The 18,174-nt window shown below is 31.8% G+C and overlaps 1 protein-coding gene and 1 long non-coding RNA gene across 2 annotated transcripts in view; one reads left to right on the plus strand and one right to left on the minus strand.

The window, feature by feature from the left end:
• The window catches only part of LOC127728673 (uncharacterized), a 96,777-nt gene that overhangs the window by 71,497 nt on the left and 7,106 nt on the right, over positions 1 to 18,174 (minus strand). The gene's annotated exons all lie outside the window — the stretch shown is intronic.
• The window catches only part of LOC127728638 (coiled-coil domain-containing protein 18-like), a 57,177-nt gene that overhangs the window by 35,081 nt on the left and 3,922 nt on the right, over positions 1 to 18,174 (plus strand). Inside the window, exons 21-28 of the mRNA XM_052236165.1 lie at positions 486 to 585; positions 5,918 to 6,034; positions 6,662 to 6,805; positions 7,314 to 7,393; positions 14,171 to 14,288; positions 14,960 to 15,103; positions 15,768 to 15,980; positions 16,944 to 17,502. Coding sequence (XP_052092125.1) covers positions 486 to 585; positions 5,918 to 6,034; positions 6,662 to 6,805; positions 7,314 to 7,393; positions 14,171 to 14,288; positions 14,960 to 15,103; positions 15,768 to 15,980; positions 16,944 to 17,502 — 1,475 coding nt within the window. The remainder of the gene's footprint in view (positions 1 to 485; positions 586 to 5,917; positions 6,035 to 6,661; positions 6,806 to 7,313; positions 7,394 to 14,170; positions 14,289 to 14,959; positions 15,104 to 15,767; positions 15,981 to 16,943; positions 17,503 to 18,174) is intronic.

The raw sequence follows: 18,174 nt of genomic DNA on the forward strand, positions 1-18,174 counted from the left end.
TGTAGTTTTCGCTTTATTGCAGAAAATTGGGTTTTCCATGCATAATCTATACAAAATCTGTCAATTTTGAACACCGTGTAGCGTGAAAATAAGCCCCGTGACCCATTCTTTTTATTATTTTTTTTTAAAAAGCATGATATAAACTACATTTTGGCAAACTATTAAAAAAATCTATGGATTATAATTTAGACACCCCATCTACCTTAAGGTTCTAATCATGGGAAAAGACGGGGTTAAAAAATGTCAATAGATAAACAATCTAGAACTTATTGATAACAATTTTAGGACAAGGTTTTAGTTGGTCACATTATATTGCTATATGAAAAGGTCAATTCGGAAGCTATGCAAGATAGGTAACTTTTTAATCACTCACAGTTGTTTATTTATGTATAAGAAGGAAAATTCCTGTGTAAATTTTATTTGTTCCACATTATATTTGTTACTGGTGTTATTTGGCTGTTTTGATTCATTTAATTTCTTATCAGAAAAACTCAGGAAGAGTTGAACGAAAAGAGACATGCTGTCCAAGAATTAACAGAAACATTAGATGAGAGACAGCTAGAATTACAACAGAGAGTAGCTCAGGTATTTTATTAATACTTTAATGGGTCTTTCACTTGTTGTACACAGTAACACAGTGACTAATGCCTTTAGATAAAAAGTTATCTGTTAGACTAAACTGTAGGATTACAAAGTTGACCTGCTTAAAACAGATAAGCTCTTCCATATATAGGTTGCATTTCTGTAAATATAGACAATGCAATTTCCCATAGGAACTCCCTTTGCAGCTAAACTTATGTAGCAATACACAGTTTGGTTTCACATTTTGGCCCCTGTGGATTTTTTCAAATATGAAAGTTATTGTGCAATAAAATTCATTTTTAGACAGCTGAGTACTAATTTAGCCTTCAAAGGTGGTTTATAAGAACATCAAGAATATTTTTTTCATGTTTTATTGGCTATTTTCTGTTTGACTGTCCATATTTTCATAGCTAGACCGGCCGTAGGTCCAGAAATTAATGTAATGTTTACAAACACTTTTTTTCTACACGAAGTTTTTGACACAATTTTACAAAAAAAAATGAGATGAAAGACATATGATTTTTATTTGATTTCCTGATAGATATATGTAAACAGTTTCAGAAAAGGTATCACTCAAAGGGATTGAAGTTCTACTTCTGGCCCAATTTTTGGGAGATATGAGACATTTTTCCCCCCTTTTTGCAATATTTTATAGCAAATAAATGCAGATAGTTGCCATGGATACACCAAAAAGAAACTATATTTTACCATTTTAACTACTAGATATCAAATCTATGGAAGATACTGATTACATACATATGCACATATATGACTGAAACAGTAAGCTTAATTTGCAAGAAAGCAAGGGAAAGGGGATGGTAAAATTTATGAGAGTAAATTTTAATATTTTTTCCTAACTGTTTATTGCTACCTTATACTAAAATTCTGTACTATCCCTACCTTCACTTTGGGCCTACTTCAGAATTCAATTTTCACCGCAACCATGTGTTTTTATAAAATACATGGTTAGATTCAGCATATCAAAGAACATATACTCTACAGAAACATATCAGCATAACTGCAACAAAGTTATATACAACCAAAACAAATGGGAAAATATACTCTACAGAAACATATCAGCATAACTGTAACAAAGGTTTATACAACCAAAACAAATGGGAAAATATACTCTACAGAAACATATCAGCATAACTGCAACAAAGGTATATACAACAAAAACAAATGGGAAAATATACTCTACACACACATATCAGCATAACTGCAACAAAGGTATATATAACAAAAACAAATGGGAAATATACTCTACAGAAACATATCAGCATAACTGCAACAAAGGTATATATGACAAAAACAAATGGGAAAATATACTCTACAGAAACATATCAGCATAACTGCAACAAAGGTTTATACAACAAAAACAAATGGAAAAAATATACTCTACAGAAACATATCAGCATAACTGCAACAAAGGTATATACAACAAAAACAAATGGGAAAATATACTCTACACACACATATCAGCATAACTGCAACAAAGGTATATATAACAAAAACAAATGGGAAATATACTCTACAGAAACATATCAGCATAACTGCAACAAAGGTATATATGACAAAAACAAATGGGAAAATATACTCTACAGAAACATATCAGCATAACTGCAACAAAGGTTTATACAACAAAAACAAATGGAAAAAATATACTCTACAGAAACATATCAGCATAACTGCAACAAAGATTTATACAACAAAAACAAATGGAAAAAATATACTCTACAGAAACATATCAGCATAACTGCAACAAAGGTTTATACAACCAAAACAAATGGAAAAAATATACTCTACAGAAACATATCAGCATAACTGCAACAAAGGTTTATACAACAAAAACAAATGGAAAAAATATACTCTACAGAAACATATCAGCATAACTGCAACAAAGGTTTATACAACCAAAACAAATGGAAAAAATATACTCTACAAACACATATCAGCATAACTGCAACAAAGGTATATACAACAAAAACAAATGGGAAAATATACTCTACAAACACATATCAGCATAACTGTAACAAAGGTATATACAACCAAAACAAATGGGAAAATATACTCTACAGAAACATATCAGCATAACTGCAACAAAGGTATATATAACAAAAACAAATGGGAAAATATACTCTACAGAAACATATCAGCATAACTGCAACAAAGGTATATACAACAAAAACAAATGGGAAAATATACTCTACAAACACATATCAGCATAACTGCAACAAAGGTATATACAACAAAAACAAATGGGAAAATATACTCTACAGAAACATATCAGCATAACTGCAACAAAGGTTTATACAACAAAAACAAATGGGAAAATATACTCTACAGAAACATATCAGCATAACTGCAACAAAGGTATATACAACCAAAACAAATGGGAAAATATACTCTACAGAAACATATCAGCATAACTGCAACAAAGTTATATACAACCAAAACAAATGGGAAAATATACTCTACAGAAACATATCAGCATAACTGCAACAAAGTTATATACAACCAAAACAAATGGGAAAATATACTCTACAGAAACATATCAGCATAACTGTAACAAAGGTTTATACAACCAAAACAAATGGGAAAATATACTCTACAGAAACATATCAGCATAACTGCAACAAAGGTTTATACAACAAAAACAAATGGGAAAATATACTCTACAAACACATATCAGCATAACTGCAACAAAGGTATATACAACAAAAACAAATGGGAAAATATACTCTACACACACATATCAGCATAACTGCAACAAAGGTATATACAACAAAAACAAATGGGAAAATATACTCTACACACACATATCAGCATAACTGCAACAAAGGTATATATAACAAAAACAAATGGGAAATATACTCTACAGAAACATATCAGCATAACTGCAACAAAGGTATATATGACAAAAACAAATGGGAAAATATACTCTACAGAAACATATCAGCATAACTGCAACAAAGGTTTATACAACCAAAACAAATGGGAAAATATACTCTACAGAAACATATCAGCATAACTGCAACAAAGGTTTATACAACAAAAACAAATGGGAAAATATACTCTACAGAAACATATCAGCATAACTGCAACAAAGGTTTATACAACCAAAACAAATGGAAAAAATATACTCTACAGAAACATATCAGCATAACTGCAACAAAGGTTTATACAACCAAAACAAATGGAAAAAATATACTCTACAGAAACATATCAGCATAACTGCAACAAAGGTATATACAACAAAAACAAATGGGAAAATATACTCTACAAACACATATCAGCATAACTGCAACAAAGGTATATATGACAAAAACAAATTGGAAAATATACTCTACACACACATATCAGCTTTAATATCATAATTGAAACTTGTACTTAGTTTTGAATGAAATTTAGAAAGGTTTGAAATTTTGCATGCTAACAGGAACTTGAGGAGTTATAAGATACATTAAAAGCTATCATAATGTAATTAAATTTCATGAAGGAACTCACACATTTAATGTAGTTTTATGATTTTTTTGTTATTCCTTGTTGCCTGTAACCTGTTTTGTAACTTACAGTATGATGAAACGGTAATGTTGTATATTGTTGTGTAACTAGTTGCTAGTACCTGTGTTTTTTCAGTGATTGGGAATCCTTATTATTAGTTGTAGTGTTGAGCATTGTCATTTTCACCCTGTAAATAAATTGTTCACTGATATATGACATAAAAAGGTCTTTTATGATACTGCTAAAGTTTAAAATATTCAACAACAAAAAATCATGTTATTGCAATATTAACTAATATTTCAATTTTTATTCCCTGTCTGGTCTATGTGTCCGTCTATATATTAGTCCCATATCAGATTAAAGTTTTGGTCACCCCAACTTGAAACTAGGTACATATGTTCATTTTGATGTGAACTTTTAAGAATTTATGCCACGTAATGATTTTTGTTCATATTTTCTAGGTCTTTGAACATGGAAATGTAATAGTGCAAGTGGGGATGGTTTTCCCATAGAAACATATTCTTGTTTTTTATACAATAATTTGTCAGTATAAGCAATATCCAGTATGTAAATAGTTGATGTCAACAATTGTATCGATCAGTTGCATAATTGTAGGAAGAGACATAACTGATTTGTAGAAAAAGTAGTCCATGCGTGATTTTGTTTAGTGCCAGAAATCATTATACACCTTTCCAAGGTCTTGATATAGAGCCAGCTGCTGTGATTTATAATAAGGGGGTTTATATCACATTAAAATTTCTAATAATTTTTAAAAGTTCTGAATTATTAAGAATTGAATTTTCAAAAATAATTTGGAAAAAGTAATTTTTCCCTTATATATGCATCATCATTAATGTGATGTGAACATGTGAATTTACCTTTGTTTGTCTCTAAATAGGTACCTAGCTGCATATTATGAAAATTAAAATTTTTAGTCCACTTTTCAAAATTTTATAATCTTATACTTTCATTACGTTTTACTGTGGTATTCTAGCCTCATATAAATATTTTTGGATTGGTTGGAAGGATTTCATGTCTGGCTGACATATATCTTAAGGCCTAAACTTCATATCCATGCACCATTTTGCAGGTCATTAACTGGTCATGACTGGTCAGGTCTACATTATTCATATATGGATTGTTAGCATCGAGTATATGTCTATCTGACATATATCATATGACCGTGACCTCATGTCTATGCTGATTTAAGGATAATGTCTGATCCCTAGAAACTATTCATGATTAGGTAAACAAAAATTTTGGTATGTGGATTGGATGACAGGACTATATGTCTGGCTGACCTATATCATAGGTTAAAATTTAAGGATGAGGTGAGTTCCTCAAAGACTATATATACATAACTTTTTCACAATATTTAGATTGTTGTTTTGTTTTGAAGGGATATTCATCTGTTTGACCCATGATGCATGACCTTAACTTCATTTAATGCTCCAGTGGTCAAGTATTAAATTTTTGTTTAGGTCTGTTTCTCAGAAAACATACATAATATATTGATTGAAATATTTTGTATGAAGTACCTTGTATGTGAATGAAGTTGCAATGAACTGGTGTATTTGACAAGCTTCATTTGATATGGCAGTAAGTTTCTGAGTTCATTTCTCTTTATAATAATTCACATAGTGCAGGAGGCAAGAGAACACTTAATGACAGATAAATGACAATTGGGTCACCTTGACCTACATCTTCAATAATATTTCATGATTTGCTTCATGTTTCAGGAAAAATGATGGTAAACTAAAGATATTTCAATATTATCTTTTTTTGTATTTTTCATATAATAAAGAATAAGCCATATTTTTATTGCTTACAGGTGGCGAGACTTGATCAAACAATCAAAGAACACCATAATGAAATGGAACAAAGGATTCAAAAATTAGATTCTACTTTACGCAAGTATGAAGCTGAAATTCAAGAAAGAACTGTACAGGTTGGTAACCAATGCAAGGAACACAATAATGAATTAGTTTGAATTAGAATCAAATAAAATTGAGAATGGAAATTGGGAATGTGTCAAAGAGACAACAACCCGACCAAAGAGCAGAAAACAGCCGAAGGCAACCAATGGGTCTTCAATACAGTGAGAAAATCCCACACCCCAAGGCAGGTTTCAGCGGGCCCCTAAACAAAAATGTGTACTAGTTCAATAAAAATGGACGTCACACTAAACTCCAAAATATATAAATAAACTAAAATTAAAAAACATACAAGACTAACAAAGGCCAGAGGCTCCTGACTTGGGACAGGCACAAAAATGTGGCAAGGTTAAACATGTTTTGTGAGATCTCAACCCTCCCCCTATACCTCTAGCCAATGTAGAATAAAAAAAGTCTCCTGTATGATTGTGTTATTAACTGGTTGCTTCTGTATTGCCCATGGTATATATTTGATGTTAGTGTGCTGTAGTATCCCCTGTGAGTCATGGGTCAATATAGCTGATTGAGAATCTATACCAGGGCCATCATGAAACAACATGCAAATAATAAGTATGTAACGTTGCTCTGAACTTTCAACTCCAATGTCATTTACAACATTTCTTCATGCCATCTGGATTTAGATTTCAGACCTGGATGACAGATTACAAGAAACACAGTTACAACTGAAAGAAACCAAGATGTTATATCATCAGACTGACACATTGGCTCAGAAACAGCAGATAGAGTTACAGTCTAAAACTGCAAAGCTAGATGAACTTGAGAAGGTCAGTATAAAAACTAAATGATTGTCCAATATCAAGTAAAACTGGGTACAGTGTCAAATTTAGTGTAGAACATCAAGCTCTACCAACAGCTGATATTCATCAAAAATGTCAGACAATTCCTTATTGGATTTGTTGCCTGTTGATGGTTTTGATGATCTTTTGATAATTTGGGATATTATTTTGAAAAATATAGAGATAGAGAGAAACTTTAAACAGGAAAATTGAATATAATGTCTCCAAAGTCATTTCAGAGGTCATTAATATTGTTATGACTGCTTAGGGTAAGGGATTTTATATGGGATTTGTTGGGGAAGTTGGAAGTAAGGTTTCTAAATGAAAATTTTTGTATCCCTTTTTACTTAAATAAATAAGTGAACATGGCATTGATGAAACAAAAGGATTTATTGCCCTTGGTTTCACTTGAACACACTCAAAAAACTGTATATTTTCTTTCTATTTATTGACGTACTTACATTCAGAAGGTGATTTACAATTATTTACTCCCCAGCTGACAGATAGACAAAGATTACAGATTGATGAATTGAAAGATGAAAATGTAGAAATTACACAGGAGTTGAGATTAACAAGGTAGCATTATTATTTGGATGATAAGGTAGAAAGGGTATTTATCTGTACATTAATGGAAAAATTATGTCATCTTCCTAAAAATTAATAATAATAGCATCAGAAGGAATAGACAACTTGTTTAGCATTAGGAATATTTGTTATTGGTTTTAGCAAAGAATATGTCAATATTAAGAAAACAACATTCCTACTATGTTGGTTTTGAGGATATGAAGTTTTTTCTTGATCATAGCAGACTGAGACTCAGAGTCAGAAATAATCCTGTCCTTGGTTTTATACAGATCCACCTGTTTTTATAAAATGCAAAAAATAAAAAATAAGAGAATAACTAGTAAAGTGCAATATAAAACAAATTGTTGTGATCCTGGTAGTTACGGTGGATCATCAGTATATTTTTCATCAGATAGAATTTTCTTATTTTTTGCCAAAATGTAGATTTTATCATGCTTTTTTAGCTCACCGTTCCGAAGGAACTGTGAGCTTTAGCCATCACTTGGCGTCCGTCGTCGTCCGTCTGGTGTTAACTATTTCAAACATCTTCTTCTCAGAAACTACTGAAACAATTCCAACCAAACTTAAGCTGAATGATCCTTAGGGTATCCAGCAAGGCTTCCAAAACGGTCATATATTCCGGACATTTGTATAATGTCCGGTAAAAGTCCGGCTGGGCAAAGCATGAAACGGTCATCTACTTTTTAGTTTTCAAGGCTTTCTTAAGAGACAACCTTTTTTAACATAATTCGCGATCTTTTTGACCCAACCTTTTGCCTTTAACAGCCACACATTTCCGGTCATAAAAGTGACATGATGATTAATTACTATCAAAACAACCCCTACTTCAATACTTTCTGATTTTAATCAAGGCTAATTAGTTGTTGGACAGCTGAAATCTACTTGTTCAGGTGACAGGTAAACTATTTCCAGTACTGGACATCGTATAAATTGATCGGTCTATTCCAAGTTAATTTCTAACATTTCAGCGGTTTCTATCTAATTGATTTAGTCCAAAAGGATGAAATTATAAGAAATACGTTTATAAACATGATTTGATGAAAAATTTAAAAAGGTTTTAAATGAAAAATCGTAAGAACTACGTTGTATGAACTAGAACATGTGTGCGCATGTGCGCAGTAGGGAAATTTAATTATGCATCCTACATTTCATAAAAAATGATAAAAATTATCGTTGATACCTGTATCTAACGTTCATTTCAAGTATTTTGTTGAAGAAATAAAGTGGAAAGAGCTTCTTCACTCAGTCGTGCTTTGTAAACGTACACGGATTTTACGTATCCGTTTCTGGTCCATGTTTTACCATTGTCAGGTCAACATCCGGTATCAGGAAAATGTGATTTTAAAAACGAAAGTAAAGTTTTTGACAACGTAATTTTGCACAAATAAAGAGTCTATGGCAGTTATGAGCACGCTGATGTGCACACTTCGAATTATGCACTGCCAATTTAACAGTTTACGCCCGAACATCAAATTCACATCAAAGTAAAGTTTAATATCGTTTTTTTTTTAATCTAATGCCAATCATTGGGATGGCTATCTGATTACCCTAATTGCCTTTTGTGACTTAGTCTTAAGGGATTAAAATCGGGATGAGATATAAAATGTCCGGCTGGCTCAAATATTTTTTGGAAGCCCTGGTATCCAGAATAAAGTTTGTGTTTTATTTTCTGTTTCGTCAAAAAACATGGCCGCTATGGCTAAAACTAGAACATAGGGGTAAAATGCAGTTTTTGGCTTATAACTTAAAAAACCAAAGCAGTTAGAGCAAATCTGACATTTGGTAAAAGTGTTCATTAGGTAAAGTTCTCTCAGCCCTGAAATTTTCAGATGAATCTAATAACCTATTGTTGGGTTGCTGCCACTAAATATTGGTAATTTTAAGGACATTTTGCAGTTTTTATATGACCGCAAAAAAATTTTGTGGTCGTATATTGGTATGACGTTGGCGTCGTCGTCGTCGTCCGGCATCGTCGTCCGAATACATATTGGTTTTCGCACTCTAACTTTAGTTTAAGTGAATGGATCTTTTTGAAATTTGACCATAAGGTTAAATACCACAAAAGGAAGTTTGGGATTGATTTTGGGGGTTATGGTACCAACAGTTAAGGAATTAGGGGCCAAAAAGGGGCCAAAAATGAGCATTTTCTAGTTTCCAGACAATAACTGTGGAACGGTGTATGGATCTCTCTGAAATTATACTACAAGTTTCCATACCACAAAGGGATGGTTAGGATTTGCTTTGGGGGGTTATGGCTCAAACCGTTTAGGAATTAGGGGCAAAAAAGGGGGAAAAACAAGGTTGTCCTGGTTAATGGACAAATACTTTAGTACAAAACATAATTTAAAGCAGTGTAAGGGAGATAAATCAAATACATCATTGAAATTATCTCCCTTACACTGCTTTTAAATTATGTATAAAGTAATGGTTAATGAACAATAAAGATAATCTAAAACAGTGTAAGGGAGGTAATCCAAATACGTTTTGGTTACTTCCCTTACACTGCTTTTAAATTATGTTTAAAGAAATGCATATTTATAAAGGAAGACCAGTAAAAATATCTGCAAATGTTTTCATCTTTTTTTTTTACAAAAAAATCCATATGAAAGATTTGACACTATATTTTTATTAATTCTATTATAAAATAGATTAAGTTAGCACTATGGTAAATTTAAATGGGTAATTATGGTTGCCAACTCCATTGGAAATTTGAATTGAGATTATGACCATATCTTGAGGGAAAGAATTTTTTGGGGGGAAAAAGGGGGGGGGGATAAAAAGAAATTGTGGGGGGCCAATTTTTTCTCATTTCAGATTTCAGAAATTAAAAAGAATTATTCTTCAAATATTATTTTTTTTTCAAATTTCAAATATTGAAAAATTTCAAGAAGTAATCTTTAATTGCACAGTATGGCGCATTAGATTTGTAAAATCTTTGATCACATTTATTTATTTGTTATGCCGAATCTAACAGTGTATTTAGATTTTTAATTTTGGGTCCAGTTTTCAAATTGGTCTACATTAATGTCCAAAGGTCCAAAATTAAACTTTGTTTGATTTTAGCAAAAATTGAATATATGAGGTTCTTTGATATGCTGAATCTAAACATGTATTTAGATTTTTGATTTTTGGCCCAGTTTTCAAGTTGGTCCAAATTGGGGTCCAAAATTAAACTTTGTTTGATTTCAACAAAAATTGAATATATGGGGTTCTTTGATATGCTGAATCTAACCATGTATTTAGATTTTTTATTTGTGGACCCCGTTATCTAATTGGTTCATATTGAGGTCAAAAGGGTCCAAAATTAAACTTTGTTTGATTTCATCTAAAATTGAATTATTGGGGTTCTTTGATATTCCAAATCTAACCGTGTATTTAGGTTTTTAATTTTGGGTCCTGTTTTTTAGATTGGTCTACATTGAGGTCCAAAGGGTCCAAATTAAACTTAGTTTGATTTTAACAAAAATTGAATTCTTGGGGTTCTTTGATTTGCTGAATCTAAACATGTGTTTAGATTTTTGATTATGGGCCCAGTTTTCAAGTTGGTCCAAGATAGGGTCCAGTATTTAAACTTTGTTTGATTTCAACAAAAATTGAATATATAGGGTTCTTTGATATGCTGAATCTAAACATGTATTTAGATTTTTGATTATGGGCTCAGTTTTCAAGTTGGTCCAAATTGGGGTCCAAAATTAAACTTTGTTTGATTTCAACAAAAATTGAATATATGAGGTTCTTTGATATGCTGAATCTAACCATGTATTTAGATTTTTTTATTTGTAGGCCCCGCTATCAAATTGGTTCATATTGAGGTCAAAAGGGTCCAAAATTAAACTTTGTTTGATTTCATCGAAAATTGAATTATTGGGGTTCTTTGATATGCCAAATCTAACCGTGTTTTTAGATTTTTAATTTGGGTCCCGTTTTTTAAATTGGTCTTCATTGAGGTCCAAAGGGTCCAAAATTAAACTTAGTTTGATTTTAACAAAAATTGAATTCTTGGGGTTCTTTGATATGCTGAATCTAAACATGTGTTTAGATTTTTGATTATGGGCCCAGTTTTCAAGTTGGTCCAAGTTGGGGTCCAAAATTATACTTTTTTTGATTTCAACAAAAATTGAATATATGGGGTTCTTTGTTATGCTGAATCTAACCATGAATTTAGATTTTTTATTTGTGGGCCCCGCTATCAAATTGGTTCATATTGAGGTCAAAAGGGTCCAAAATTAAACTTTGTTTGATTTCATCAAAAATTGAATTATTGGGGTTCTTTGATATTCCAAATCTAACCGTATATTTAGATTTTTAATTTTAAGTCCCGTTTTTTAAATTGGTCTACATTAAGGTCCAAAGGGTCCAAAATTAAACTTAGTTTGATTTTAGCAAAAATTGAATTATTGGGGTTCTTTGATATGCTGAATCTAAACATGTGTTTAGATTTTTGATTATGGGCCCAGTTTTCAAGTTTGTCCAAGTTGGGGTCCAAAATTAAACTTTGTTTGATTTCAACAAAAATTGAATATATGGGGTTCTTTGATATGCTGAATCTAACCATGTATTTTGATTTTGGACATTGGACCATAATAGGTAAATTAAAAAAATTCAAGTTCTTAGACCACATTCTTTCTGTGTCAGAAACCTATGCTGTGTCAAATATTTAATAACAATCCAAATTCTGAGCTGTATCAAGCTTGAATGTTGTGTCCATACTTGCCCCAACTGTTCAGGGTTCGACCTCTGCGGTCGTATCAAGCTGCGCCCCAGCGAAGCATTTTATTGGTTATTATCTTGAATAGTATTAATGATAAAGATAAACTGTAAACAGCAAATATGTTCAGCAAAGTAAGATCTACAAATAAGTTTTATATGACCAAAGTTGTCAATTGACCCCTTTAAGAGTTATTGCCCTTTAAGGACAATTTTACACAATTTGTTTATCATGTTTTCTAACTTTAAAAAATCTTTTCCTCTGAAACCACTGAACCAATTCCAACCAAACTTAAGCTGAATGATCCTTAGGGTATCTAGAATAAAGTTTTTGTTTTATTTTCTGTTTAGTCAAAAAACATGGCCACCATGGCTAAAAATAGAATATAGGGGTAAAATGCAGTTTTTGGCTTATATCTAAAAAAACCAAAGGAGTTAGAACAAATCTGACAGGGGTAAAAGTGCTCATTATTGTCGAGCCTGCGACTTTTGTCGCAGAAAGCTCGACATAGGGATAGTGATCCAGCGGCGGCGGCATAAGCTAACTTCTTAAAAGCTTTATATTTTAGAAGGTGGCAGACCTGGATGCTTCATACTTTGTATATAGATGCCTCATGTTACGAAGTTTCCGTCAGTCACATGTCCAATGTCCTTGACCTCATTTTAATGGTTCAGTGACAACTTGAAAAAAAAGTTCAGATTTTTTGGAATGTTAAATTCTCTCTTATTATAAGTAATAGGATAACTATATTTGGTATGTGCGTACCTTGCAAGGTCCTCATGCCTGTCAGACAGTTTTCACTTGACCTCGACCTCATTTCATGGATCAGTGAACAAGGTTAAGTTTTCGTGGTCAAGTCCATATCTGAGATACTATAAGCAATAGGTCTACTATATTTGGTGTATGTAATGATAGTAAGGTGTACATGTCCAACTGGCAGGTGTCATCTGACCTTGACCTCATTTTCATGGTTCAGTGGTCATAGTTTAGTTTTTGTGTTTTGGTCTGTTTTTCTTATACTGTATGCAATAGGTCAACTGTATTTGGTGTATGGAAATATTTTACAATGTTCATGTCAGTCTGGCAAGTTTTATTTGACCTTGACCTCATTTTCACGGTTCATTGCTCAATGTTAAGTTTTTGTGTTTTGGTCTGTTTTTCTAATACTGTATGCAGTAGGTCAACTATATTTGGTGTATGGAAATATTTTACGATGGACATGTCAGTCTGGCATGTTTTATTTGACCTTGACCTCATTTTCAAGGTTCATTGCTAAATGTTAAGCTTTTGTATTTTGGTCTGTTTTCCTAATACTGTATGCAGTAGGGCAACTATATTTGGTGTATGGAAATATTTAATGATATACATGTCAGTCTGGCAGGTTTTATTTGACCTTGACCTCATTTTCATGGTTCATTGCTTATGTTAAGTTTTTGTGTTTTGGTCTGTTTTTATTACACTTTAAGCAATAGGTCAACTATATTTGGTGTATGGAATGATTGTAAGGTGGAGATGTCTGTCTGGCAGGTATCATCTGACCTTCACCTCATTTTCATGGTTCAATGGTCAATGTTCAGTTTTCCTGGTTAACTTTTTTTCTTAGATACCTTAAGCAATAGGTCAACTATATTTGGAATGATTTTAATGTGTACATGTCTGTCTGGCAGGGTTCAAATGACCTTGACTTCATTTTCATGGTTTATTGGTCAATATAGAATTTCCATGGTTAAGTCTGTTTCTTTTATACTATAAGCAATAGGTCATCTATATTCTGTGTATGGAGGGATTGTATTAAAGGTGTACATGTATTTCCGGCTTGGTTTATCTGACCTTGACCTCATTTTCTTGGATCATAAATGTTAATGTGATACTTGTAGTAAAACTTTATATGTAGGACTATCAACATTAAATCAATGGTCAGTATAGTAGGCGAGACATTTCAGCGTGTGCACTCTTGTTATCTTTATACGGAGACAAACCATACTGATTATATCATCTATGTATACATCATTTATCTACCCTGTTTCTAGGTGTCTGTTATCAATATTATCTTTATACAGAGAGCAGTTACAGCAACAACATGGAGAGTTTATGGCTACTAGACGTATGCTATCACAGACAAACAGAGAGAATGAGAAAATTACAAGAGAGTATGAGGAACTAGTAAACAAGCAACAGGTAATGTAACTGTCAACTATATTTAGTTGTTTGATTTATTTCAAGGTGCACATATCTGTTTTACAAGTTTCATGTGACTTCTACATGTTACTGGTCAACATTTATTTATTGTAATGAGGTAAGCTTTAGGTATTATTAGTATATGTTTCAGGTTATATTATATGCATATATGCCTGTCTGACTCACTGAAGCTAGACCTCATTTTCAAGGTTACTTGAACCATGTTAAGTTTTCATAATTATAGGTCTGTTTCTCAGTACCTATTAGTAGTATGTTAGCTATTGGTTGTCTGAACTCACTAGGAGGTATAAATGTCCTCATTTCATGGTTCATTGAACAGCATTAAAATTATTAAGTAGGTCAGTTTTTCAGTTTCTATAAGTAATAGATCAACTATATTTGATCCATATAATCTTAGTAATATGTGTATGCTTGACAGTGGGATAACAGTAGCTTGACGTCATTTCCTTGTTTAGGGAACCTATTAACATTATTATAGTCATATATGTGTGCAATGCCTCCTTATACAACTTGACCTTGATTTTAAAGATTTCTCATAGAATACCAAAATATTATCCTTTTATTTTTACTTCTTTTCCGATTAAGTATGCAATTAATTTCAGGTAGGTGCTAATAGTATATAAGGTTAATGATGAAATTTATATTGATAGTCAAGAGAGACAGATACTGTGAGACTTGCAGAGGAGCTAGGTGCAGCAAGAGCCAGAGAGAAACAAAGTCAAGCCAAAATCTCTTCAGAGGTAGACCAGATGAATGGAGAAATTAATCAACTTAAAGCAAGACATCAAGAGGAGGTAACTTCAAAATAAAATAAAAAAGAAATTACCAGATTGGTGGAATTTATATAAATTATTTCAAGATAGGTTGCTGAGGGTGTAAGGGCTATTCCAGGAAAAAATGTATGTGAGGTTTGACATTGCTTGATATTTTATTCTGTGCGCTAATTAGGTGGAAGCAAATGCAATTATGTATCAAATGCAAAAAAAAAATTATGGATGGTGGGGTATTAAAACATTTTACATGACTATTAACATCCCATAAATTTCTGAATATTCTTTATGAATTGTTGAATCCTTATTATTTTTTGGAGGGGGATTTCAAACTTTTCATTGATTATAAAGAGTGATATACATGAGTTTGTCAATCAATGTTCTTTCAATACCTAGTATATTAATTTAAACAATGGAGTTAGGGAATGGTAACTAACCAAATACGAAGGATTCTTTATGTGCAATTCAAGTAGTCTTTTCCCCTCTTATTTTGGACTTGTCAGACAAATATGACCTGTTCTATGGTGTCATTACATAATAGTGATCAATAGTCATGCATAATATTAAAAGTTAGCTAGACTTGTTTAATATTGTGTTGGGGAATTAAAGGAGGGCTGTTTCAAAGTGTTTAACAGTCAATCAAACGAAAGTTTGTATTATAATGATTTTTTTCTTGTGTTTACTACAGCTTGATAACCTCCATGATGAAATGAAAGATTTGAAAAAAGATAAGGAAAGAATTAAGAAAGAATTGATGGAAAAGGAGAGTCAAATTAAAGACTTAGAAATTCATTATCAGGAACAATTTGAAAAACTTCAAGATCAGTTGGAGGAAATAAATAAAGAAATGGAGGCAAAGAAAAAAGTAGTAAATGCTGCTAATGAATCGTTGATACTGAAGGTAAAACTCAAGTTTACAAATAGTGTAAATTAAGCTTATCCACTGATACTGAAGGTAAAACTCAAGTAAACGTAAGCTTATCTGTTGAAATGTAAGCTTATCCACTGATACTGAAGGTAAAACTCAAGTAAACGTAAGCTTATCTGTTGAAATGTAAGCTTATCCACTGATGCTGAAGGTAAAACTCAAGTAAACATAAGCTTATCTATTGAAGCGTTAGCCTATCCAATGAAATAAAGGCTTGTATAATGAAATTCAAATAGTGTAATTCTATTGAAATCCAAATAGTGTAATTCAAGTGAAATTCAAATAGTATAATTTTAGTGAAATTCAAATGATTGTTTTTAGTTAATATTTAAAGTGAAAAAAAAGATGTCAGTTTACCTACTTCAATTTACATGAAGCTTTTCAATTGAATTTTGAATGCATTAATGTTTGTCCACTGAAATTCAGATGATTAATCAATATCTTGTTGAGAACAATAAGATTGAAGTGATATAGATGTGAATCCTGCTTTGCAGTGCAATGAGATATTAAATGTGCTAGCTCATTAGTTAGATGTACCATACTGATATTGTGCTTATCAAATATTAAAAATTGTTTTGGTACAAAGGTAACACCATGATTTAAGTAAACATTTTATAGCAGACTATATGGTATGGGTTTTGCTCATTGTTGAAGGCCGTACAGTGACCTATAATTTCTTAAAAATGCTTAATTGTGACTGTTGAATAGTTGTCTCATTGGCAATCATATCAAATCTTTTATTATAATCATTTATATGCCATTTTTTTTATCTGTTTTATTATTTATCATATTTAGCATACATACATTCAATAATACAATACCCATTGCAATTTCCATCAGAATTTATTTAAGACACATACCTCTATAGTTTCATTATTGTAAATAACATGTACTTTAATATTAGTTTATGAAAAAGAAATGTTTAATTCACTGCAGGATTCTGAAATAGCAAGACTTCATGCTCGTATCTCTGGTTTTGAGAGATCCATGACTTCATTTAGAGCCATAGAATGTTTTAATCAAACCTGTGTTGGAAACGAGTCAATGTATCAGAGTTCTGGAGTAGATATTGTTAATCGGCCACTATCTGGAGAAAATGGCCTAGTTCAAGGTGACAATACACAGAACAGTGCAGAATTTTTACGGACTTATTCTGACTTCATTCCGTCAAAAGATGGCCCCTCATCACTTCATTCATTTAATAATCGTCTAATAGAAAATGGACATTTTCAAAGAGATGATAAAAGTGTTGACAATATTCCTCACATGATTTTGCCTGATAGTAGTGATGAAAACTTTCACCAGAGTGGTAAAAGTGGTGGACACTTAGGGAACCTCTCTGATGTTGAATTATTTAGTGCTCATCAAGGTCTTCAGCATAGTGCTTTAATCTCTCATCAGAACCAAAAGACTACATCCAAACATGTCATGAAGAAAGGGAAAGTTCAGAAAACTGGAAGATCATCAGATCATTTACCTGGGGAACATATTATAGGTTGGTGTTATAGACAGTTACAATTTAATAACAGTTATAATGGAGGAAGAAAGGAGTAATCATTTCAAGTTGTTACAGTTTTACCTTGCATCTATTTCATAATTTTTACACTAAAGGTTTTGAAAAAAAGATGAAATTATAGAGCTGGAAAATTTTGAATATAAAAGGAAGTGATTTTTTTCAGTTGAAACGCTTCCCTGCTAAATTTTAATTTTTGTTATTGCTGAAATTGTAGTGATGTGTTGCAGTAATAATATAGGGTTATAGTATGAACATTGGTGAATAGTTCCGAGTAGATTCCACACTGCAGAAGCTAGCACGTTTAATATATATTCTATGGAATAATATTCACCACTATTCATGCAGTAACCTTTTTATTGTATAGCATAGCTTGAAATACTGTTTAAACATATTTTTTGCCATACAATAATCAGTATTATTGTGGAAATGAAAATAAATATTTTACAGTAAGCACTAACTTTATATAACAAATAGCATCAATTATTAAGTAATGATACTAACAAATCTTAAGGTCTTCATTCATTAAATTAGATTAAACTTAAAGAGTGCACTTTTCCTAGGAATTTTGTGTCATAAATTGCTGCACTTCTACTCTTCTTTACTGTTTTCAAGGATCAGGCAAACAGAAAATTTGCAAAAAACATTAAAACA

This window comes from Mytilus californianus, unplaced genomic scaffold, assembly GCF_021869535.1.
Source record: "Mytilus californianus isolate M0D057914Y unplaced genomic scaffold, xbMytCali1.0.p SCAF_2, whole genome shotgun sequence".
Lineage (NCBI taxonomy): Eukaryota > Metazoa > Mollusca > Bivalvia > Mytilida > Mytilidae > Mytilus > Mytilus californianus.